Source organism: Sphaerodactylus townsendi, linkage group LG04 (genome assembly GCF_021028975.2).
Source record: "Sphaerodactylus townsendi isolate TG3544 linkage group LG04, MPM_Stown_v2.3, whole genome shotgun sequence".
NCBI lineage: Eukaryota > Metazoa > Chordata > Lepidosauria > Squamata > Sphaerodactylidae > Sphaerodactylus > Sphaerodactylus townsendi.
This window is the reverse complement of record NC_059428.1, coordinates 75,146,192-75,172,871: the sequence shown is the minus strand read 5'-3', so window position 1 is coordinate 75,172,871 and position 26,680 is coordinate 75,146,192. Positions and strand designations below refer to the sequence as shown.

The window sequence follows — 26,680 nt, the reverse complement described above, 5'->3', positions numbered from 1 at the left end:
GGCCCATTATGTCACTGGCTTCTACTAGTTTTGTGTCATAGCTGGGCCTGACCAGTTTTCATAAGAGAACAAAGAGGCTGTGACAACTAACCCTGCATAAATCCCAAAGACTCTTAAGTTCCTGGGTCCTCAGACATCTAGAACTCAGACAGGCCACCCACCAAGATCACAGGATCAGAAACTCAAACAGCGCATGAGCAGGAGCCATACATGGAGATCACAGCAGATCCCATCGGTGAAATGCACCTTTTACCTGGGACCCCACAAGCAGAGCCCCAGCGTCCTGAGACTGGAGCTACTGGTGACCTCGGGTATAAATTCCCCAGCAGCAGGGAGCCCGGTTGGCTGCCTGGGACTGCTCCTTCACCCACGAGGCTTGTGACCATAAAGATCTACTATGAGGTGTTGCAGAATGCTAGACTAAGTCCAGCTGTAAGTGACTGCATGATTTTAGCCTTGGTGACAGCTACAATGGGGCTTGCTATTGCTCACCTTGACTCCAACCAAGGCACTTGACCTAGCTGGAGTGTATGGAAATCAAATGAATTTCTCAGCCTTTATTAGCCAGAAGCCCTTATTCACTCAACTAAAGTTACTAAAAGGCACAATGGACACCTTTCAAAATTTCACATATGCAATTATTTTTAAGCAATGGAGAAAACATTTCAAATTGAACTAGCAATGTAACATTAAGGCCTAGATCAGGGGTAGGGAACCTGCGGCTCTCCAGATGTTCAGGAACTACAATTCCCATCAGCCCCTTTCAGCATGGCCAATTGGCCATGCTGAAAGGGGCTGATGGGAATTGTAGTTCCTGAACATCTGGAGAGCCGCAGGTTCCCTACCCCTGGCCTAGATACACTATGTCTGCAGTTTGGAGTGCATGACATTGACGTGGAACTGGCACAGTTAATGATTCTGCATAAGTGCAGCTCTAATTTAACCAAAAAATGTGGGTTTGTGGGGCAGGGGGTTTACATGTTTCTGTTCCTTCAGGTAATGGCATCTGCTTCAGTAGGGGTTTGGGGGGGGCTTCCATTTTGTTTGGGTAGTTCTCAATGTTAGAAATGGAAGCTGACACATTTTTTGAATTGCCACTTCAATGCAACTGTGTAGTAACTCTAGAGCACCTGAGCAAAAAAAGAGGGAAGTGTTGTTCTTCTGTATCATGGATGATATTCAACCACCATTAGGAATAATACATTTTCAGTAGTAGTGTGTGGAATAAATGCAACTGAATAGACAAGGGAGAAAATGATGGTGGAATGTAAGTGTGTGGAATGATTTCCTAGAAACATTTCCAAGGCATAAGGTTTGACCACTGGAAAAAATCTGTGGTAAGCTGTGTATGCGGAAAATGCCTACGTATGGATGTGAAAGTTGGGACAATAAAGAAAGCTAACCAGAAGAAATTTGCTTAATTTGATACATGGTGTTGAAGAAGAGTTTATAGGCACCATGTACCACCAAAAAGACAAATCAGTAGGTTCCAGATCAAATCAAGCCTGAATTTCCCTAGCAGCTAAAATTCCTAAACTGACGCTGCTACATACTTTGGTCATATCATGAGAAGACTCATTGGAAAAGACCATCATGGAAAAGTTGAAGGCAGCAGGAAAAGAGGAAGATTCAGCATGAGACGGGTTGACTCTATAAAGAAAACCATGATCTTGAATTTTTAAAACCCAAGCAAAGCTGTCAATTGTAGCATATTTTGAAGGTAATTTATAGGGTCATCAAAAGTCAGAAGTAACTTCACAGAACATAATATACACATATCCCATCTACATACTCAAAATGAAAATTAACTTTCCAGTTAAATATTAAGTATATCAGTGTCCTCAAAGAAAGTTTCAGAGTGTAGCCATGCTGATTAGATTCAAGTCCGATAGCACCACAGAAACCAAACAAGATTTTTATACCCTGTAAATCTAGTTAGTCTTTAGGATGCCCCTGGACTTCAATCTTAACTTCTCAAAGGAAGCGTAAATCTCCTGTGACAAAAGCAACATTCTGCAGGGAAAGCCATCTTAAAGCTTTGTCCTGGCTACCCAGCCCAGTTTTGTATTGATACTATGAGAAATAGTAGGACTTCTCTGCTGACAAGAGTCCCTTATCTAGCAGGGATAGAACCTTCAAAATATAGATTAGATTAGATTAGATTAGATTAGATTAGATTAGATTAGATTAGATTAGATTAGATTAGATTAGATTAGATTAGATTAGAGAGAGAGAGAGAGAGGGACATGCATACATACATGCATACATACATACATGCATACATACATACATACATACATACATACATACATACATACATACATACATACATACATACATACATACATACTCACACAAAAACCAAGAAGTTAGGAATCCATGAAGTTACATAAGTACCCTTCAATCTAATATTTCTGAATACATTATTTCATTTGTAAATTGTCAGAATGACAAAAAACATGTTACTTAAAGAATATGAATGTATTATATCACTGGAAGATTACACCGCTCAAATGCCAGTATATTTGTGCATTTCTTAAATTAATACTATTTTACCCATATAAATGCAAACTCAGTTCTTGTAACTATCTTGAAAATCTTTCATTTCATACACAGGATTTTTATTATACTACTAGATTTCAGAGACCCAGCGTGGTGTAGTGGTTAAGAGCAGGTGCATTCTAAAATGGACTCTAAACTGTAGGACCAGATTTGATTCTTATCTAGTGAACCAGATTTATTTCCCCATTCCTTCATTCCTCCTGGGTGACCTTGGACTAGTCACAGTTCTTAAGAACTCTCTCAGTCCCACCTACCTCACAAGGTCCCAGTTGTGGGCAGAAGAAGGAACTTAAGGCAGCAAAGAGTGCTTAGGAGGTAAGTCCTTCATTTTGTGCTTAGCCTTGCCTTTGCACAAAATTTCTCTGAGGAAAACAAATGAGTTAGAACAGAGGGGGGTTTTTTCTCTGTGGTGCAAAGAGGGAGTTCTAAGGGAGAAGAACCTCCATCATATGCAGGAAAACACTAGCACATTTAAGAGGGGAAGCACTCCTATAGCCTCAGAAAGAGCTACATATCTTGTAAATGTTCTTCTCCATGGCTGGCCTATGCAAGCTTGGCCCCATCTGGAAGTGCACAAAAGTCACCAAGATGGCCACTAAAGTAATCCGCGTATGTAGAATAAAAATGTCCTGCCCCGTTAATACAGGAGTAATGCATGGAAATAGACAGTTGAAACTTTTCATGGCAGAAAAATAAGCAACATTGCTTGGTAAAGATATCCTATCAAGCCTGTATTTGAAAGGGCAGAACATTTTTTTCCTCTGGGCATGTCAGCAATGCTAAGGATCATGGGAGGCTACTGAACAGGAGTCAATAGGTCATTTGCTCCAGGTGGTGCCACATGGGATTAAGAGGAAAATAAGGTCAATGGCGTACCGCTTATGGGGACATGGGGTATCCCATGTCCCCAGGAACATGTCATTTCATCACATGGAGAGGCACTGGGTGCCCCATGACAAAATGGTGCTTGCCTGAGCTGCCTGCTGCGGTACCCTGCCCCCCCCCCAGCCTCCCTGCAGGCCAGCGTTTACCCTCCCCCCCAAGCCCTGCCATCCCACAGCCTCCCTGCTGGTTCCCATAAGTGGGGCACAGGAAGCAAGTCAGAGGGTGGGGCATGGAGAGCCAGGGGTCGCAGGGAGGCAGTCATACCCATGGGTGCCATTTAGGCCTGGTACGCCACTGAAGAAGGTTGCCCATAAATCTCCTTCCCTTCTGATCTGACGCCATGAGAGTGTGGCTGTAATTAAAGGGCAGAGTTCACATATACCCTCATACATAAACACACAAAATGAAAACACACTTTACATAACTAAAATAACAGCAGGATTTTTTAATTGCTTGGCTACATGCCACAGCACTGCACCTGGCATCTGATCATTGGAATAGTTATTAATGGAAATAATGTTATTTAGTAACATTAGCAATTACATGCAACTGAAAAAAAGTATTAAACTGGTCTGACTTTATTTTTGTACACAAACTTTCTTATTATCTTTTCCACATAGCAGTTTGTCTACTGATATTTACCAAAGCTACTTTCAAAAAGAAAGTTTTAAATAACTTTTTTAGGAAGATCACATATGATTGCTTGTTATTTAAAAAAAAAAACCGAGACTAGTGAGAAATTTGAAAAAAATTACAAGGTTTTGTGCTGTCACAAGATAACCCAAGACCAAGTATATCAAATTCTTCTAATAGTTTTTAAAATTTCTACTGAGGTGCCAATAAAAGTTCAAGGGACAACTTCCTTAAATGCACAGCCGGTAGGAAACAAAAACTTGATTTAATTCCAAGAAGGGCAACGATAATTTCTTCTTTCTGTTTACATGGACAATGTTCTAAGTTAATTTGAGGTGAATTAAAAAATAAAGATATATCTTGAAGGATTAAAAAAGATATTTACTGCATTACAAGCAATCACAGTGGTACAAGCTTCTTCCCCAATTATGTAATTTGCTTCAAATACAAATCTGGAAGGACCAACCCCAGAAGCAAGTGATTAGATTTTGTCCTTTCAGCCATTTGGTTCTCTTGACTGCCAACAAGATTGGAAATATTGGCCTATCATGGAGCTAACTGTGGCAGGGACATCTGTTTGCCCAGAATTAGAAATAGGACAAAATTCATTTCGTTCAACAGATGACTGTTTCCAAACTAAAGATTCCAGCATCTTTAAATTAAAACCACTTGATACCTTCAAAAAAATCTCGTTTCCTATTAAAAAAATGTTTTAGTGTAGTTTCTACCAAAAAAGCATCCTAGATTGGAATATACTAACTCAATGTTTTGGTCTGGCCTTGGGTAAAATATGCTGTAGCCAACACAACACAAAATAATAATAGTTGTAAAAGGTTTCATATATAAAATAGCTTTCAAACAGTTTTCCAGGACAAGCTTGCCCTTGAGCTCAGACAACAGGCAATTAAAGCTGAATAATCTTGAACAGACTTTTCAAAACAAAACTGATGTCCTTTCTCCTGATTCCTTATACATGTAAGAAAAAAGACCTACTGCAAATAGCCCATTTTCCATAAGATGTTGAAACCGAAGCCATTATAATTCCTCAAGTTCTGCTTGGGTCATCACCATGCCAAGCTAGCTAAGCAACTGCTTTACATTTGTCTTGCTTGTACCAACTGAGTTACTTTAAAATCTGAAGATTTTTAATCTATTAATGATTTATTTCTTTTAAATAAAAGGGGTAAGCTTGTCCAACACATTTAAGAAAAAAGAAACTGTTGCTGTTTCTCATAGGCTCATTCCGCACATGCAGAATAATGCACTTTCAAACTGCTTTCAGTGCTCTTTGAAGCTGTGCGGAATGGCAAAATCCACTTGCAAACAGTTGTGAAAGTGGTTTGAAAACGCATTATTTTGCGTGTGCGGAAGGGGCCATAGTAAAGATTCTACCCTTCAAAGGTAGAATATATGTATATATTCCTAAAAGTATAAGACATGTATTAAACTGATCAGAACAGATTGACTATTATGAGAGAATGTTTTCCCAACCAAAACGCCAGAATGACAACTGAGCTCTGGACAACAAAGATCAGTTCCCCTGTACAAAATGGTTACCTTGGATGGTAAACTCTATGGCATTACGTTCAGCTGACATCTCTTTACTGACTAAACCCAACCCTCTGCAGACTCCACCACAAAATCTTCAGAAATTTCCTGACCTGGAGCAGGCAAACCTGGCCAGGCCTGACCCCAACGAGTTCTCCCCCAAAGGCCAAAATAGTCCTGGAAAGGATTCTGCCCCTCCACCTTGTTTTTCCTGACAGAACCAAGCCTTGGAATCCTATGGATGCCTAGCAATACCTACTATGGGAATCTCCTTTTATTATTTTTGGGATTTTTTTAAACCAAGCAATTTATTATTAATATTATTATGGTTGATTTTACAGCTGCCAATAGTAGTAGTAGTAGTAGTAGTAGTAGTAGTAGTAGTAGTAGTAGTAGTAGTTGTTGTTGTTATATGTACATAATAACACAGCACAAGTGTCTGGAATTCATCTCTGAATATTGAATCCATTCCAAGGATCCAGGATATTAGAGGTATTTCCATAGGATGTGGGCAGTTCCTAGAAGTGCTGCTTTCTGCAGCATGTGGACTGATGTTCTGTCCAAGTTTCGGCTTTTCAGATACTTTTCAAGGTTTCTTGGTGTTATTATTATTATGGAGATTTCACAGCTGCCAGATCTTTAGCTGGTTGTTGACCTTTCATTACAATTCGAGCCTCACCCAGAGGCATAGGAAGTTGTAATGTATTGACGTAGTATTCCTGCTGATCCCAGTAGGGCTGCCTTCTGAATGTGACAGATGTTAATTTTGTCCATTTGAAGATGTTTCAAGTGCTGCCCTAGTGTTTTCGGGATGGCGCCCAGCATGCTGATTACCACTGGGACAACCTCAGCTGGTTTGTGCCATAGACGCTGAAGCTTCATTTTAAATCGTGGTATCTAGTGACCTTCTCGTGTTCTTTTTCAATGACCCTGCTGTCACCGGGGATTGCTATGTCGATGATGGTCACTTTCTTGTCCTCAATCATGGTGATGTCTTGTGTGTTTTGTTTCAACACTTTGTCCGTTTGGATTCGAAAGTCCCACAGGATCTTGACCTTCTCATTTTCCATTACTTTCTCTGGACAATGCTCCCACCAGTTCTTAGCTGTTCTTATGTTGTAATTCTTACATAAATTCCAGTGGATCATCTTAGCTACTGAGTTGTGCCTCTGTTTGTACTCAGTCTGGGCAATCTTTTTGCAGCAGCTGAGAACATGATCTACAATTTCATCAGCTTCTTTGCACAACCTGCACTTTGCATCATCCGAGGATTTTTCAATTCTGGCCTTGATCGAATTTGTTCTAATGGCTTGCTCTCAAGCGGTTAAAATCAGGGATTCCATTTCTTTTTTCAGAGTTCCAGTTGTTAACCACAGCTAGGTCTTTTCATTGTCCACCTTGATCTTCTCCAGAAATTGCCCATGCAGTGCTTTGTTGTGCCAGCTTTCAGTCCTCATTTTAATCACATTTTTCTGTATTCTTGTTTGGTTTTCTGGATCTTCAGCAAATGTCTGTTCATCACTTCAATCAATGCCTGTTCTTGACTTTCATTCACATAATCGGTCAGCTCATGCTTCTCCTCTTCCACTGTTTGTTGTACTTGCAGTAAGCCTCTTCCACCAGATTTCTGGGGAAGGTATAATCTATGAGAAACACTGCGTGGGTGTAAGGCATGGTGCACTGTCATGAGCTTCCGAGTTTTTCTATCCAGTGCATCCAACTAAGCCTGTATCCAGTTGATGATTCCCGCAGTGTACCTGATAACGGGTATGGCCCAGGTGTTGATGGCCTTGATGGTATTCCCACCGTTTAATTTAGATTTCAAAATTTTCCTGGCTCTCTGGGTGTATTCTCTTGTGATCAGTCTTCATTTGCCCATGCTTGATGTTATCCAGCTGCAAAATGCCCAGGTATTTATTGTAGATATCACAGCTGCCAGATCTTTAGCTGGTTGCTGGCCATTCATTACAATTCGAACCTCACCCAGAGGCCTAGGAAATTGTAATGTATCAGCATAGTATTTGTGCGGATCCCAGCAGGGCTGCCTTCTGAATCTGACAGATGTTAATTTTGTCCATTTGAAGATGTTTCAAGTGCTGCCCTAGTGTTTTCGGAATGGTGCCCAATGTGCCAATTACAACTGGGATGACCTCAGCTGGTTTATGCCATAGACCAGGGGTGGGCAACTATGGCCCTCCATATGTCCGTGGACTACAATTCCCATCAGCCCCTGCCAGAATAGCCAATTGACCATGCTGGCAGGGGCTGATGGGAATTGTAGTCCACGAACATCTGGAGGGCCATAGTTGCCCACCCCTGCCATAGACGCTGAAGCTTGATTTTCAAATCGTGGTATCTAATGACCTTCTTGTGTTCTTTTTCAACGATCCTGCTGTCACCGCTATGTCGATGATGGTCACTTTCTTGTCCTCGATCACAGTGATTATTATGGTAGATTTCACAGCTGCCAATCTTTAGCTTTCATTACAACTCAAGCCTTACCCAAAGGCCTAGGAAGTTGTAATGTATTGGTGTAATATTTGTGCAGATCCCAGCAGGACTACCTTCTGAATGTGACAGATGTTAATTTTGTCAATTCAAAGATTTTTCAAGTGCTTCCCCAGTGTTTTCAAAATGGCGCCCATTACCACCAGAACGACCTCAGCTGGTTTGTTCCATAGACGCTGAAGCTCAATTTTCAAATTGTGTTTTCTATCATCATCATCATCATCATCATTATCATTTAAATTTCAGAATTTTCTGCGCACCTGAGGCCCTTTTCAGATTTGTAGAAAGATCTGTATTTCCCATTCATAGTGCCAGTCACCAATGTAAGTATCCAAAGATTTAGCCACATTTGCTAGTAGAACATAAGGTGATAATTTAGAAGATACAGAAGTTGCAAAGGAATGACTCTGACCCTAGAAGAAGTTTCATACATTTTCCTAGAACGTAGCTAGATGGGGCTCCCTGAGTTGCATCATTTTTTTCACACATTTAATTGTATTTTCTTGCAAGAGTCCTGAGCTATAGATGATCTCTTTTGCCAGGGTTTACTGACCATGCCCATCCTTGCTAGAACATTCTTCTGTACATAGTCTCCACTATCTTGCAGGCGAAATTGTCTCAGCTTGCCAGCTTCCCCTTATGACCTTGGCAATGCTCCTCCAAACTGCTAACTTTTCATTACTTATTCTTATGATATATGTTCTACCATCTCCACTGTAAGGACTTTAGGAGCTAACTGGATTAGGTTGGAAGCTTTCTGGAAACTTAACTGTACCTTGGAGGTCCACTCTTACTGTGCAGGTATTTTAGTGCCAGACATGGGTCAAGGAATAAGGATTAATTGGGCGTCAAGTTTTGGAGAGGCGAGATGGATCTGGATTCTCCTTTTTTATACAGGCAATAGTCAAAAAATAACAAGGTTAGCTTTGCAGGTGTAAGGTTGGCCAACTTTCGTGGAGAGAAGGTTTTGTCATTCTTAACAACTATGAGGGGTTGGATCAAGGATTACACCTTTTTCTCTGATTGGGTTATGCATAACTCTAGTAGTAAATCTTCTACAATTCAGGCTGATGCTCTGTGTAAAATGAACATATTGTTTTAAAATATTTTCTTGAATACACAGCTGGTGGTAGATTCCACAAAAATTTGCACAACCAATCAGATGTCTAATGCCCAATCAGAAACTCTACTGGACAAAATTGCCATCTGGCCCCACCCATTTTCTAAATACTTGGTGGGCCTAAGGAAAGGTGTCAGCACGCGCTGTAGCATCTAAAGGCATAATGTTGCATACTACAACATGAATTTTAAACAATATGTACAGCAAAAAAGAAAAAGGAAAAATACTTACAAGGAGGACAGAAAGTTATGGTAACAGAATTACTTTGGCCTGGACTGAGAGTCCCAGAATGTAAACTAAACTTGAAGAAACCATCTTCTACTGCTTTGCCTGCGGCATCAAGATCTAATTTCCACGTAAGCTCTTGCTTTGAGATGTTCTTCAGACGCACCTTCTGCAGAAAGATGTAGGGAAAACCAAAGATATAATTTAATTACTAGATTAACACATCTGTTTATTAACTACCATCACCTGAAATGCTCAAAATGTTTATTTTGTCATTTTCCAGAAAGTATATTTTCCAACATTTTAGGAATAACACTGAAATAAATTACCGTGTATGAGTAATTAATAGTATTAATGTCAGTAACGTATTATTAGCAAACAAGAACTTTAAAAGTTCTGAGATTTCTCATAAATTTATATTGGTTATGAACCCAGCTGTGGATATTGGTTATGAACCCAGGCAAACACATATAAGTTCAAAGTTTAAAAGTGTAATCCTAAAAATAAGAAGAGTCAGTTTTTATATTCCACTTTTCTCAACCTTTAAGGAGTTTCAAAACAGCTTACAATCACCTTCCTTTTCCTTCCCCACAACAGATACCATGTGAGCTAAGAGGGGCTGAGAGAGTTCAGAGAGAACTGTGACTAGCCCAAGGTCACCCAATCGGCTTCCTGTGTAGGACTGGGGAATCAAACCCAGTTCTTCAGATTAGAGTCAGCCGCTGTTAACCATTACACCTCACTGGATAATCCTGAGTAGGACTGCTCTCTAAATGGCCCATATGAATGTCAAAAGGTGCATAACAAGGCCATCCCTAGACAAGTTACAGGTTTCTATATGCACAGCATTTCTTGTGGGTGCAAAGTGACAAGAAGTCGCAGCTGATTTAAGGCAATCCTGTAGTGTTTTCAAGGCAAGTGATTAAGCAGAGGTGGTTTGCTGTTGCCTTCACTTACAAAGTCTCCCTTGGTAGTCTCCCTTTCAAATACCAACCCTGCTTAGCTTTCGAGATCTGACAATCTTGAGCTATTTTGTAAATTAACCAGAAGGACAGTACCTTTCTAATAAAAGAGCATAATGTATTGTTGAAGGCTTTCACGGCCAGATTCAACTTATTGTGGTGGGTTTTCTGGGCTGTGTGGCTGTGATCTGGTAGATCTTGTTCCTGCCTGCATCTGTTTTTGTTTTGCCTGCATCTGTGGCTGGCATCTTCAGAGATGTATCACAAGAGATAAGTCTGTTACACACTGTGTCTAGTGAGAAGGGAATGTCTAGTGAGAAGGGAGCAATATATACCCCACTAAATATTCCCTTCTTACTAGATACAGTGTGTAATAGACTTCTCTCTGTAATACACCTCTGAAGATGCCAGCAACAGATGCAGGTGAAACGTTAGGAACAAGATCTGCCAGACCATGGCCACACAGCCCAGGAAACCCACCACAACCAAAAGAGCATAACTTTGACTTGAGAGAAACAATTGTGAGAACTATGTGTTGCTGGTATTTACTATATTATGTACACTCGGGATATCCAACTTATACTAGAGATGTCATTCAAGTCAGACAAATTTTATACGTGTTCTTTGGAGCAGTCCCAAAGTAGAACTCCTTTGCCACCAGAACTTTTTCAGTACTTTATAGTTAACAGGCCATCATTTCCCATTCAATCTTGTAGTTGATTTATTATATAATAATAACAAAGATTGTACACTTGTGTCACAGAGCATATAATATGCATATTAAAATGTATGATATACTGTTGGAAATCCTCTGTGTCTACCAACGTTAATGAATGAATTATGAGGATAATTGACTTTATGTCTAAAATGCCATATTGAAGTAGAAGTAAAAATCAATATTTAAGGTCTAATAAATATTTTTAAACAATGTTTCTGAATAGTAAGGTTCATGATGGTACATTTCTGTTTATTTTTAACTTACTAATTAGTATTCCTCTTCTATCTTTCTTTTTGTTGTTGTCCTCCCTTTTTTTCTTGTTAAAATAAAAATTACTTTTACAAAGATCTGAAAGTGAGCTCCAAAAGGGACAAATGTTGAGAACACTTGAATTTGGAATGAGGCTAAGGAGGAAAAATCAACCAGCAAAGCCCCTTAGAGCACCCTGGAAAGGCTGAGGGAAAACAACTAATTTAATTTTGTAAACAAAAGGAAAATGAGCTATATACATAAAGGATTCTCTTCCAATCTTCCATTCAGTAACATCAACACAAACAAGTAATGTCAAAGCAATATGGACATTGTAGTCCAAAAACTCATACGTTCTTTAAACCCGCTCTGATAGAGTCAGGATATCTCTTAGTAGCAATCGGAGAACATTAAAGCGGTGGCTGAAAGACTCTTTGAAAGATCGCAGTCCGGGATGAATTATGAGAACATTTATTGTATGAGTCTCTGATGTGGACTGAATATACTACAATCCTTCAAAGACACATCGAGGCCAGACATCGATCCGAGACTGGCTAGCTCGGAGTAATCTTTATGATACTTATTACAAATCAGAGAATGTACAGCAATTTTAAAGGATATCTTGTTGATTGCTGCAGAGAGACATCATGACTCTATTAGAGCAGGTTTAAAGGACTTGTATGAGTTGTTGGACTACAAGGCACATACTGCACTGACATTACTTGTGTGTTGATGTTACTGAATGGAAGCTTGAAAGAAAACTCTTTTTGTATATAGCACATTTTCCTTCTATTTATAGAATTAAATCTGTTCAGTTGTTTTTGAAATTATATAGGTTTGTGTGACTGTAAGTCTTCTGCTGTGCACTTTTGTGCTTTTTCTTACTTCTTATTGCACTGACGCCTCGCTTTTTTGTCTCTGGTGATTAGCAGACCTGTATTTGTTCAATCTGACTCTTGTATGGAGGATATACTGATTTGGTAGAACCCCCATGTGTCAGAGAGAGTCTAACATGGTGTTTGGCAGTGGCGTGCCTAGGCAAACTGGAGCCCTGGGCAAAACCTGAGTTTGTAGCCCCCATCTCCTACTAGCTCCCATTGGAAACAATGGGGGATGGGGCACTCCCTTTGGGAGTCCATAACTTTGGACTCCCTAAACCAAACCTCACCAAACTGGTGTGATATTATCAGGAAAGTCTCCCGAAAAATCCCTGAAATTTTGGTGCTGCTAGCCTAAAATCTGCGCCCTCTGCAGGCCAAAAATGGAAAAACACTGAAAATACAAAAAATCCCACAAACGAGCCTGCAGTTCTTGCGCCCCCCACAAGGGGGTGCCCTGGGCAACTGCCCACTTTGCCCAATGGGAGGAACGCCTCTGGTGTTTGGGCAATAGAAGCTTGTCAGTTCTTTCAATTCCCATTCTGAAAATAGTGGCTGTGGTCTAGGTACATTTATTTATTTACTAAAACATTCATACCCTGCCTTTCCCTATGGTTCAAGACAAGTTTACAATAACAGTTAAAATATTTCCAGAACAAAATGTGTGTGTGTGTGTGTTAAGTGTTTTCTCGTCACTTGCAACTTATGGTGACTTTATGAGTTAATTACCTCCAAAATGTCATGTCGCTAACAGTCTTGCCAACTGAGGGCTGAAGCTTCCTTGATTGACTCAACCAATATCTTGTTAGATCTTCCTCTTTTCCTGATGCCTTTAACTTGCTCCTAGCATTATTGTCCTTTTCCAGTGATTCTTCTCATAATGTGACCAAATTACAATGGCCTCTGTTTAGTCATTTTAGATCTAGGGAGAACTCAACCTTGATTTGATCTAGAACATATTTTTACCAGTCCATAATCTCTGTAAAACTCTCCTTCAATGCTACATTTCAAATGAATCAGCTTTCTTCTGGTCACTTTTTCCACAATCTAATTTTCATACCCATAAGTAGTGGGGAATACTACAGTATGAATTATCTTGATCACCAACAACACATCTTCACATTTAAGAATCTTTGCTAGCTTCTTCATGGTGGCCCTTCCTAGTCTCAATACAAGGAATAACAAACCTGGAACAATTTCAAACAGCACAAATAAGACATCCTGGGGATAAGAACATAAGAACATAAGAACAAGCCAGCTGGATCAGACCAAAGTCCATCTAGTCCAGCTCTCTGCTACTCGCAGTGGCCCACCAGGTGCCTTTGGGAGCTCACATGTAGGATGTGAACGCAAGAATGGCCTCTGCTCATGCTGTTGCTCCCATCACCTGGTCTGTTAAGGCATTTGCAATCCTCAGATCAAAGAGGATCAAGATTGGTAGCCATAAATCGACTTCTCCCTCCATAAATCTGTCCAAGCCCCCCTTTTAAAGCTATCCAGGTTAGGTGGCCATCACCACCTCCTGTGGCAGCATTATTCCAAACACCAATCACACGCTATGCTGAAGAAGTGTTTCCCTTTTATTAGTCCCAATTCTTCCCCCAGCATTTTCAAATGAATGCCCCTGGTTCTAGTATTGTGAGAAAGAGAGAAAAAATGTCTCTCTGTCAACATTTTCTACCCCATGCATAATTTTGTAGGACTTCAATCATATCCCCCCCTCAGCCAGCCTCTCTCCAAAACTAAAGAGTCCCAAACGCTGCAGCCTCTCCTCATAGGGAAGGTGCTCCAGTCCCTCAATCATCCTTGTTGCCTTTCTCTGCACTTTTTCTATCTCCTCAATATCCTTTTTTTTTGAGATGTGGCTGAATTCAGAACTGACACAGTACTCCTAAGTGCGTAAGGGTCGCATCTCACTGCTTTATATAAGGGCATGACAATCTTTGCAGTTTTATTATCAATTCCTTTTCTAATGATCCCCAGCATAGAGTTTGCCTTTTTCACAGCTGCCATGCATTGAGTTGACATTCCCATGGAACTATCAACTAAGACGCCTAAATCCCTTTCCTGGTCTGTGACTGATAGCACTGACCCCTGTAGCGTGTATGTGAAGTTTGGATTTTTTGCCCCTATGTGCATCAAAAAATGTCTTTAAAAAAGCCACTTCCTGATTTTTCGTTTGGACAGCATGGACAAAAAAGGTATCAGAGGAAAAAGAGGCTTTCCCCGCCCCCATGCGTTAAAAGCTTCCTCCACCACTGGCACCCAACATTCTATGCTTTAGGGATTCCCCATGTGCACAAATATTTGGTGAAGGTTGCGCTGGACATTTGCTCTGCAGGTTCCAATCCTGGGCATCTCTTCAGCCCCAAAGTACATGGTCGTACTGTGCTCATCCTGTCAATTCCAGAAATGTATAGTTATCCCCTTTTTTTCTTTTCAAGCTGTCTTTGAAGCTACGCAAACACAATATGAAAACTGGCATGGATTCTGAAATCGTGTCTGCGTAGCTTTGAAGACAGCCATTCTATGAAAAGTGCAATCAAAAACTGATCCTCCCTCTTTGGAATGTCTCTGGATTGAAACTCAATTTCTTGGGAGAAATAGTTCATAAGGGCTTTAGTTCTTTTGATGCTTGTATTGACTACAAAATCTCATAGGTACACACTTTTGCAAGCATGAGATGTGGAGGTTCCAGGAAAAATACCCCAGTATGTTAAAAAAGAAAGAAAAAATAGAATATAAAGAAACTCCTTAATTACTCCTTGGTGTTCACTGAAATATTATACTTTTTAGTTTTTCAGCATGCAAAGGGTTAGTTTTAATTTGTTTTTTATCAGTATTGTAGTAGTATAGAACTGCGCAAACTTGTTTTACAGAAAGAAAAAAACTTCTTCAAAATTAGTACTTTGCATACTCAAATACATGATTTTAGCTTTTTAATATTTTTGGCATACACTGTGAAGGAATTGTGGTTATTTTGTTGTTTTTATGTTCCAATGTACAGAGATATGCTTTTCCAAGATTCCTGGATTTCAGAGTTGCAGAAGACCCTACTCATAGGACACAAGAGTTTTTTTCTTTGCTGATGGTCTTCAATCACTGAGGAAATTGAGAGGATTATTCTCTCTCCAATCCTTGAGCTCTGTTCCTTGAAGTTTTGTAAAATTCAGTCAGAGTGAATTGTCTGGATTCATAATGGAATAAATCCAAACCAGGACACAACTGAAAGAGCCTGCTCATCCAGAATAATTGAGTGATCTGCAAGCCACTTCATGGTTCATCTCCAACAAAAAAAATCTTCTTAGTAAATTCTATTTTAACAAACTTTTTTTCACCAATTTAACTTGAATACACATTAGACAGCCCTGTGCTTCCAGTGCTCTCTCAAAGTCCCCTTTCAAAAAACAGAATTAAATTTGCTATATTTTGATCAATTTTATGCAAATTGTAAGCCGTAAATCCTTGGGTGAAGTACTCAACATTAAATTAGGTGTTCATTAAATGTTATTGTTGAATGTGGAATGACTCCCAAATCAATTAGATTATTTGTTCATGCAGAATGCTATTGCTTTGCAAACCACAGACCCTTATGGTTAGTTTCACAATAGTTTTCTGAGGGCGAGGAAGTCAATAGAAATATGTTCTGTGAAAGCAACATCACAGCAAAAGCTGTTGGCAGGTTTGTTAGTTGAACAGTGATTGAACTATACTGAATCTTAGTTTATATTCCAAGATGGTTAACACATTTTGGGAGAAATATCACTTGATCTGTATCTCAGACATGACTCATATAATAACCAGGAAATGACAACATCACTATTTAAAGTTGCATCAGTAAAGTCAAGAACATTTCATTTAGAAGAACTCCACCTACCCTCATAGAATTGCTGTCATGTACAACGCCCAGGTAGATAGCTTTTAAGTTACACTGAAAAAATAGATCTTGATAATAAAGTTCCAGTGGCAGTTGCTGCACTGTGGGGGGAAAGAAGCAGACATGTTTGTACTTTAACTTCTCTACAAATGCTTCTGTAAGTAGCTTATCTCACTATCCTAAAATCAATGGACTTTAGCTTTGACTTTAAAAAAAACTCACTTTGTCATATTAATAACCCACTCAACCCTTCTATCATCTGCCACCATGCAGAAGACCTTCTTTCTTGCTCTCACTGTCTCATACACACACTCCCCAAACAAAATCCATTTTACATGCTTATAGATTATGCAGTCTCTGATCTCATAAAGGATCTGGGAGATCCAGTTTCAAATTCCTACTTTGCCATTTATTTGAGCAAGTCAATGAATGCAGCCTAACCTACCTCATGAGGATATTATGAAAATGGAGAACTATGTAAGACTCTTTGTGGGATCTGTTCAACATACTCTTGATGCTAAAGATCAGTTGGAATGATGCCAATAGTTCCCAGCTCACCTTGTGAAGGTGCAATAATGAAAAGAGTTTGTGCAATCATTCCAGAAAAGGCATCTGGGTCATTTTTGTAAGAAAATTCCTGCCAACTAGAGATGTTGCACTGCACAACACAAACCAGACTTCCTCCTCATGAAGCATGCACTAATAACCCTGTGGCTGAGAAGCAGTCAATTTTCTAACTTTGCCTCAAAGTGGGGGTTTTCTGCTTGCACCATCCTTTTCTGCCCTGAGCTTTTTTGTTTCCATTTGGTTAACCTCTCTCAAAGTGCCTCTATCTGGGACAACTGCCATTTTGCTGACCCACCTTCTTTTTTGTTGCCATGCATTTTGAGAGGCTGTCTGCTGAGTTTATTTGTTTTTTGCTTGTTTGTTTTTTGGCACTGTCTGGTTTATCAATACTTTACTAGATAGACAGATCTTTACACATTGTTAGACTACCCTGCAGGAATCCTCTGCAGTCGTCTGATCATGGGAGGGGTAATGTGTGGGTGTGGGTGGGTGGCAGTGATCACGTTTGCATTCTGCATAAAATACTCACCCCCTTTCCCCTCCTCCTCTTCCTCGGACCACCTGGTTTATCAATAGTTATTGTTGCTAGCTCTATTTCATAACACAATTTAAGAATACCCAGCATGTCATCTGATCATGGGAGAGATGGTTGGTGTGAGGGGCGGGTTGGCTGGCAGTGATCACCCCTGCATTCAGGATAATACATTTCTCCAAGCCTTTCACTGAGTTCACTGCATCATCGACAGACAGCACTGAATATTTTTTTAAGAAAGGAATCCAATGGGGAGACATTTAAAAGTTTCCAGTCATCCCAACACAGAGGAGGCATGGAAATGGGAGAAACTACTGTTCTATGAGCAAGAAAACGTGGAAAGGAGCAAGAAAACCAGAGGATATCGTAATGCATAGGGATCTCCTTCACTTTCAGAAAACACAGGGATTCTCAGATTTGAGAGCAGGGTGAGTTCTGAAGAGGGAAAACATGTGCATAAATGTAACGAACAGAATGTAAGCTCAAAGCAAAGGAGACAACATATGCATAAATGGTCAAAGGCACAGCAGTTCCTAGAATTGCAACTAACTCACTCAGGTAGCAGCATACAGCCTAACTACACAAGGTGTTGGAAGTTCTTCTGTGTACAGAGTTTCCTGTATATCTGATGAGGTTATTAAAACCATCTATGTACTCTAGGCCCCTGGATTTGGATGAAATAATACCCACATTCTTCTGTGTACATTTCCTGTAAGTAAGGAGATATCACTGTGGCTTATTTTAGACTCTCACCTAGAATCAACCACAAGACACATTAGTCTTGAGTAAATGTAGTCTTTTTTTTCTTTCTAACTACTTTTCACCCAGAACTGCTCCCTATCAAAAACCTCCAAAGTTGTTTGTTTGTTTGTTTGCCAGGAAGTGGTTTCAGTTGTCTGAAATATTTCAAAATACATGAAAGGCAAATGCAACTAGGCACTAACTGCTGGTGCATATGAAAGATCTAAGGATATCCACCCTATTTTTCTCCAAGCAGGCTTAGACCTGTAGATGTCCAATAGAAGGGTCTTCTTACTTTCCCATTAAGAGCTTTTCCACACCAGTTGTTGTTGTTGTTTTTGCTCCATTTTGGTGTCTTAACTTTTTCTCCTCCTTTACACGCAGTTACATTTGCACTTGTTCTCCAGAGTGGAGTACTGCTGCTGAGGTTTTTTCCCTGTGTTTTTTTCAGGAAAAATCAAAATCAGTCTCTGCTTAAGCCAGAATGACACATACTTGATGAGTTCTAATTCAGCACTTTCAGCATATCTCCCCCCCCCCCTTTTTTTTAAAGGAGATTAGTGACTTCCAGGTAAGTAAAGGTATGTCCAGGGAGATTCAAATGTCCCATCCACCCCACCTCTTTTTGAATGTTGTGACTTCTTACTTCCAATCTGTGCACAGGGGGCAACATGCTCATCTGTGAGAGAATCAATGAAGACAGTAGGACGACACAGTTGGCACATGATAGCATATATTAAATTGGATGATATGCAAGTGGATGAGTCCAGGACAATGCAGTTGATCCTATGCAGTCTGACAGTATTACCCAAGTCTATATAGGAACAAAGCTGCCATATAGGTCTGTTGCATGGTTTGGTTCCTGGATCTGGTCTGTTGTGTGATCCATGGTTGTAGTGAGAAGCATTTCTAGGTTGGGAACTGCCTGCACTTGGGGCAAAAGACGACAAATGTAGTCCAAACACAGTCTGAGGTCAAAGGGCAGATATTCAGAAGTCCAAGGACAAATGCAGTCCAGGTCACATTCCAAGGTCAGGAGTTAATCCAATAAGAAATGTCCGGGTCCAGTCCAGAGTCAAACTCATTGAGGTCTGTAGTGTACTGACTCAAAGCAGCTGCCGTAGCTGAGTTGTAATTGACAGTCAGCTTTCTGTATTTAATTAGTGCAGCTGTAGGCATTTGCTGTTCTGTTGTTAAGGAGTAACGCAATGAATAAACTGCAGGTGTTTTAATCCTCATTCGTCTTGGACTTCTTGAAACATTACAGATCAACAGCAGGTACACAAGGGTCGTAGACAAGTTGCTTTTGCACTGGTTCACTCTTTTCTGGCTGCTTTCATCATGAAAACCCTGATCAGGAACAGGTGCAACTCCTCTGTATGCTGAGTGACCCAAGGACAGATGCAATTCATTGATGGTTGAGCAGCCTATGTGGCTGATCTGGTGGTATTTCAAGCTGACAAGCAGAGGTTGATGGATGCTGGGCTGTCAATTATGCGCTATGATGCAGCTCTTCTGCTACTCTCTGGATCTGCCTTCTTCAGTGTCCTAAAGGCTCTGGTGACCCTGGGAGTGAGCCTAGTGATGCTTCTACATCAGCTCTGGCTCACAGGCTGTGAGACTAATGGTGTGGCACACTGACTTCGACTTGAACTGCCCCCTCTTCACCTGACAAAGCCTCTACCTTGTCTGTTGAGTCTTCCTATGGCCTCCAATGGCTGGGGCCAGCTTCATCTGTCTCTTCCTCATCTGAGGAGATGTTGGCGCACAGACACATAACAGAAAGAGAAATTATCATATTCAGGAGAGGCTGTGGTTTTTCCACACAAATGAAAATGTTAGCAAAACGTTTTTCAATCTCCCCTATTTAAATTTCCACTCACCCCCTCAAAATGATTCCTGGCCGCCATATTGTGCTTCTTCCATGTCTGTGTGTGATTTTTTTTTTTACTTCTTCCTGGATCCAATGCTTCAATGGTTTAAAGCCTCATGCTGCAATTCTTCATAGGTCGTGAACTTGAAACTTCAAAGATATCATGCCCCAAAAATTTTAAAAAACTGACAAAAATAAACAGGTGAGACAATGGAGTGAACACAGAAAATGGTGCCAAGGAGGAAGTCAGGGGACTGTAGAGAGGCAAGGAAAATGTTTTAAAGAGACACGCACAGCAAGCCAAAACATTTTGAAAATGTTTCAACAAAAAATCGCTAAAATCAAGGATGCATTTAAAATGTTTTCATGCCGGAAATAAAATGATTTGGGCTAAAAAACACTGCCGATCTCCTTGGAGGAAATATTTTATTCCTGTTTCAAAATGACTTATTTTGGTTGTGCAAAAAAGCTCAGTAGGTCATTGATGATACACTGAAGCGGTTCAAAATGTAAGTTGTAGCTGACAACCAGTGATGTTCTGTTTTTAGTTTATTTTGGGTCTGTCTTGTAGCAGGCTGATTCTGGGTTCAAGTCTGGCCTGTTAATCTGCTTATTCACTTTAGTGGATGGGCACTCAAATCAAAAAAAAGTGGGGGCTTTGTAAATTCTCTGTTAGAATCTCTGTCGGAGGAACTGCAACAAAAATGATTGCAACACACTGCTTGACTGTGAGACTATGCATTGCTTTATATGATAGCTGGGAGCTACAGGTATGTTTGATGATCAGTGGATTTCAAGCAATCTGTTTTCAAGCAATCAAGATGAAGCAACTATACTTTTGAATAAATAAAGAAAATAAGAACTGAATAAATAAAGAAAATAAGAATAAATAAAGAAAATAAGAACAGAGGATCATCTGAAGATGCCAGCCACAGATGCAGGCGAAACGTCAGGAGAGAATGCTGCTAGAACACGGCCATACAGCCCGGAAACCACACAGCACCCAAAATAAGAACTGGCAGCAGGACATGGGTCTTGTTGATAAGGATGTGCACATTGCCATTGCTTCCCTGTATCTAAATCATATGAATTGTTCAGACTGCAATATGGCATAAAGATCATATTGGGACTATTTACCCAAAAGACAGTATGTTTGCCTGAAATAATCACTAAGCAAGAAGAAGCTAAAGTTGCAATTGGAATCTAAGTTAATGGCAATGTGGGCCATACACCATGAATTTCAAATAATATGATGAGACTTCATCATATAAATTACACTTGAATTAATATTAAAAGGCAAGAACTTAAGGAAAAAATAACAAATGGAATTCAAGTTGGCATGCACTCACTAAAATGAGATTATGACATAGTAATCAGATATTGTTTTCAAGGAGACAACTGGATTTCTAGATGAAAAGGAAGATCTTACTCTGCTTGACTTTTAATAAAATTTGGATACAGTGTCTAAAAGAGCATCGTAACAAAAAGGTGCTATCAGCATACAACAGAGGTGGTCCTAGGCAAAATTAAGAAAGAATTGTTGACCAAGAAAAAGATTGTCTAGTTGCACAGAAACAACTAGCAGAGTTTTGGGGAGATCACTTTCAAAACCTACACAAACAGATCGTGACAGATTATAGAATTGGTAGGGGTGTACAGAGAGAAATTATACATGTCAATGAAAGCTTTGGATAACACTGCATCTCTATATATTGTGCACACACAAATTATACATTTACATTTGCTCTACAGACTTTGCCCTCATTATAACATGGCTAACCATGACCACAGAGTTAAATAAATAATTTGTACAGCACCTGCAGAATGGGGTATGGCTTTCCAAGATCCATTAGAGAAAGTTAATATTGAAGGAAGTCAAGGGGCTTGTGGATTGCATTAAAGGCTCCCATATCTTTATCAACACTACCTGAAAACAAAGTATCTAATGAACTCTATACCTACATTTAAGTTAACTTTAAAGTTTACATACCAATTGCTTGAACTTTACAAAACTGAGTAGGTATAGTCAACATTTGAGGCCGTGGAACAATGAGATGCTTTGCTGAATCAGAAGAACTTATTATTGTATCAGATGAAGATGGAGCCTTGTTGACATTAACTCGTACTGCAAGACTGAAGTCATATGCTGCCACCTAGAGGACACATGTAGAGGGACTTTTTAGTAATTGTTTTAGATTGGTTTGTAAATCTGTTGTTTTGATGATAGCAAATACTTTTTATATTGTTTTACACTGTTGTTATCTGTCTTGGCTTCTGAGATGTGAAGGAGAAAGGCAGGCATATAAGTCTTTTAAATACATGAATAAATAAAGGTATAGCAATTTGTTTTTTAAACAAAATTAAAAGGATTCCTCAAACAAGCAAAGTTTTTTTCCCCATTTGTTCAGGAGCCAATTCACATGCCACAAATATGCATGCTTTAGTTCAAGTTTCTGCACAGTTCAAATATGTGAATTCACTCTTTCCATTGAGCAATGAATCATCCAACTGACTGTTTGAAGGATGACATGGTATTTTAATGTTACAAGCTACTTTTTGTTAAGTGGCACATGCCATTGTACATAGACATGGCAAATCCGTAAAAGTCTGTCATCTACAGTTGCATAGACCAAATTTTTCTTGTCTAAATCTCACTGTGAAGCCTTGGTTACAAATAATACGGCTAACAGTATAGATCAAGGGTCCCCAGCCTTTGTAAGCTTGCAGATACCTTTTGAATTCTGTCACAATGATTTAATCAGTCACAAAATGCCTGGTGCAGGAGGTGAAGCCAGCCATAAGTGGCTTCTGAGGGAACGAGTCAGCCACAAAATGTCAAGGAGTGAGGTTATGCATAACTGTGATCGTAAATATTCAACATTTCAGGAGGAAGTTCTGTACAGGTCGCCTTTAAAAATGAACATATTGTTTAAAATATTTTCTGGAGTCTCTAAAACTTGTGTATCTGGAGCAGAAAAACTCAACAGAATGAAATAAATCCTTTATGGTTCTACAGCTGAGTAAAGAATCACAGTTTGGTCAAATAATCATTTGTTTAACTTCATTTTTTTACTTTCACCAGTTTCGCCACATTTTCCACCATTAACTCAAAGTTTCTCTCTCAATCATGGTAAGCTTGTTGGTATGAACAATATATTTGTGAATTAACTGAAACTGTAGTTGACATGAACAAGTTTGATATGGTTCTACTTACCAACAATATAGTTTTGGAATTATCTTTAAAGGACAACTCCACAAAGTACACACTACAGAGGTCACTCTCTATGGGACAACAACATAAGATAAGTATTATGAGACCTTGGCTCCCAAAAAAGAAGGTCTTGTGGCCGCCCAGCTTCCTCCTCTTCCCAGGTGATTGTGATGGGAGGGCTGGTGGGGACAGTAGAAATAGTTCTGTGCAGATGATTTTCAAATCCTGAACCTTTACAGATTATGAAGTGATTGCAATTGCTTTATCCCTCTTCTGTTCTTTAAGCTGGCTTGTGAGGGAGTTTCACACATTCTAAGATATGCCTATCAGTTACATCATTACAAACATAATTACATTTCATTTAGGAAACTGGTCTTACTTTATGTAGTAGTCAAAACTTGTTCCAGCAAATAGGTATTGAATTTTTGTGGGGGTGAACTCAGTGCCTTAAATACAGAAGACTGCTACTTATAAACTACTATTTGCTATGCCTTGCATTACAATGGGCCAATTGCCCCCAAGGCAATAATGTCCTACTAGTAAAAAGCTAATCTAGTAGCATAGCTCAGTATTAATAAACCTGTGGGTCAGGACCCAAAAGTAGATCACAAAGCCTCTGAAAGTGGATAACAGACCAGCCCTTCCTAAGGGCGACCTCTCTCTGTTCCATTGCTTTCTTTTGCATTTTGGAAACCAAAATTTGATGCTGGAAGCAGTATATTCTGGATCCTACGTTAGTTCATATTTTATCTTCATTGCAACTGAAACATGTCCTGGTAGTTACCAGAGTGACTTTCTTAGAATCTTAGGGGGTGTAGAGAAAGTGTCTGTATTAGCCTAACTGTAGCCATTTTGTGAACTTTGTAACAGTTTAATATCACAGCCATAGCCCCTCTGTTGTAAGTTCCAAAAAACAGTTCTTGAAAGCCTATCTTTGGCTTCCCACCAGCTCTCCCATCCTGGTACCGAGTAGCGGTTAATTGAAGGTCTTGGCCCAGCTGCGCAAAGTTTTGCTAACGGTTGGAACTTCAATAAACCTTCAGCCACAACACCTGATAAGAATGAAGACTCACACCAACTGCTTTAATTAATTGGCACCAATCTGTGATTGGTCCATTGGGATCACCTGACATGTAATTCCCCTATATCTGCTTTTCAATATTGTAATAGAGGCACCCTTTTTTCTTGCTTCTCCCCCCCTCGTAACTGCTGATACTAAACAATGCTACCTCATGCTGGCTAGAAGCTGTCTTTTGAACTATGAGATCTGCTTGATTTCTCTTATGACTACTAAACAATCATGGATAAGTTTTATATTTTGATTTTAGTAGGTTCAGTGATTTTGTCTCTGTTTGCTTTTGTTCAACTGATTGTATGCATAGTATGCCGACTGACTATAGTTTGTTGAATGATGCTGAGTTCAATAAACTTTAAGAATTTGTTTTAAAGAAGCAGGGTTTTTTTCTGAGTCGTGTGTGCGTTCAAAATCTTGACCCACGTTTAAGGAGAATAGGTAACTCTTCCTCTACAGGGGGTATTACTGGAAGTAATGGAGAAGGAGAGGGTGGTGAAAGGCTGGAATATAACCTCCATATATGAAGGCTGTGAATGTTGAAAAATCACTTGCTTGAGGTTCAGTGGGCTTAGCTGGCCCCTTGGTGTGATGTTGTTGGTTTCTCAAAAATATCTAGTTTTGCCACTGTTAAAGATGGAATAGTGGACAAGATGGTGCCCAAGTCATAGTTTATCTATTTTTCCCCCTGTCAAGTCATAACAGAGTTTTGGTGATCCCATAGGGTTTAAAAGGCAAGAGATGCTCAAATGTGGTTTGCCATTGACTGCCTCTGCATCATGACCCTTGCATTCTGTGGAAGTCTCCCATCCAAATATTATTCATGGTCAGGGCTGAAAGTATATGACTGGCTCAAGGTTACCAAGCAAGATTCCAAGGCCTGAGTGAGGACCTGAACCTGGGTTACCCAGGACATACTCTGACACCTTAATCTCTGCACCATGTGGACTCTCATTTGCCTAGGGCCCCCAAAACCCTTGATCCAATCCTGATGGGTCACCATACAAGGAAAATTTGGGCTTGTGAGTCACTTTACTGAAATGGTTTGGAACTTCTGGCATAGCTCACTTACTCAAACTGACTAGTAATAACTATATAATTTTAACTATATAATCGTTAAGAAACAAAGCAAAATGGGGGGGCAGCATGAAGAGAATACAAATGTACTCAAAATGATATCCAGAAATTAGCTTATTAAGATTAAGATTCACCACCTTTGAAAATAATATATAAAATGGTACACTTATTAGATAAGACTTTACAACAAATCGTAAGAACAGAGCATGTCAGGATCTGTCAACCAGATCAGCAAAATCTATCTGACAGCAAGAAGGGATGATGCAATCTCCTTCTTGAGGAAGTCAGCAGGTTTAGGCATGACTCATACCCTCGTGATGCACATCTGTACAGATAAGGTGCAACACTATCATTGGCTGTATATATGTATATAAGTTGGCAAGATGCTAGCAGTAAAGTGTGCTTTGGTTCACCTGTTGCTGCACTGCACTCTGTCAGTCGGTTTTGTGATTTGCAAGCAAGATGAATAAAGCCCTTCTGTGAAGTGAACAAGCTTATGATCCTGTGTCTTACTTATCCTGATTGCCATTACTGACACTACCACGAACGCTGCCTGCTGGATCCTTAACAGAGCATCCCCTCATTTTGACTCAGCATTAAAACATCTATGAATGCAGCTGCTATTTATCCCCAGTGAGCACCCCCCCCCCCCTCCAAGTTCTGGCCTCTTGATGTCCTTCTCCCAAATCTCCAGGAATTTCCCAAGCTGGACTGGGCAGGAACCCCCTTTTAGTTGAATGCAGCCCATTGTTTAAGCCAACAGCTTCTCACATTCCACTAAGAAGAATACAACAAAGCTCCCTGAACTTAAAATATATAAATACACACACATCACCATCAGGGATGAATTGTACTTCAAACAATGGCAAACAACGACCAGGGAACACAACTGACTTTTATATTATGCCCACAACTCAAAGAAATCTAAATAAACAATTTGAGACGGAAATCTTGTGTTTCTCATTTTAACTGACAGCTTTTCTTCAGGGAAAATGAAGGCATTTAAAAAGATTGCTCAATATTTATGATGATTTTTAAACTGAAAAACAATCTGCAGAAAAATGTTATTGTAACAGAATGCTCATGTAAGCAAACACTATCTCAAGGGATTAGAGTGAGTAAACATAAATGCATCCGCTATTAAATTCTGTACTCTAGCTCTATTCAAAATATACTCTTGTTGCGTAAAAGCTCAATCATCCAACATTTTGCTTTTATAATGTTTTTAAAGAAATCTTAAATTTCTTTTCCTCAATGCCCAGTGTTAGAAAAAGACAGAACAACTATATTGAACCACAAATACTTGGATTCAAATCCGTTCTGAACCATAAGACACTCAGGTAATCTTGAGTATGCCACCATCCCTCAGTCAGTGACCCACACAAAATTGTGTGAAGAGAAAACGTGAATATATGAACAGATGAAGATTATACTAAATCAGA

The 26,680-nt window shown here is 39.7% G+C and overlaps 1 protein-coding gene across 1 annotated transcript in view; it reads right to left on the bottom strand.

Moving 5' to 3' along the window:
• The window catches only part of CFAP47 (cilia and flagella associated protein 47), a 290,800-nt gene that overhangs the window by 209,865 nt on the left and 54,255 nt on the right, over positions 1-26,680 (bottom strand). The window contains exons 22-24 of the mRNA XM_048494089.1: positions 21,869-22,031; positions 16,166-16,266; positions 9,484-9,650 (exon numbers count right to left, since the gene is read on the bottom strand). Coding sequence (XP_048350046.1) covers positions 9,484-9,650; positions 16,166-16,266; positions 21,869-22,031 — 431 coding nt within the window. The remainder of the gene's footprint in view (positions 1-9,483; positions 9,651-16,165; positions 16,267-21,868; positions 22,032-26,680) is intronic.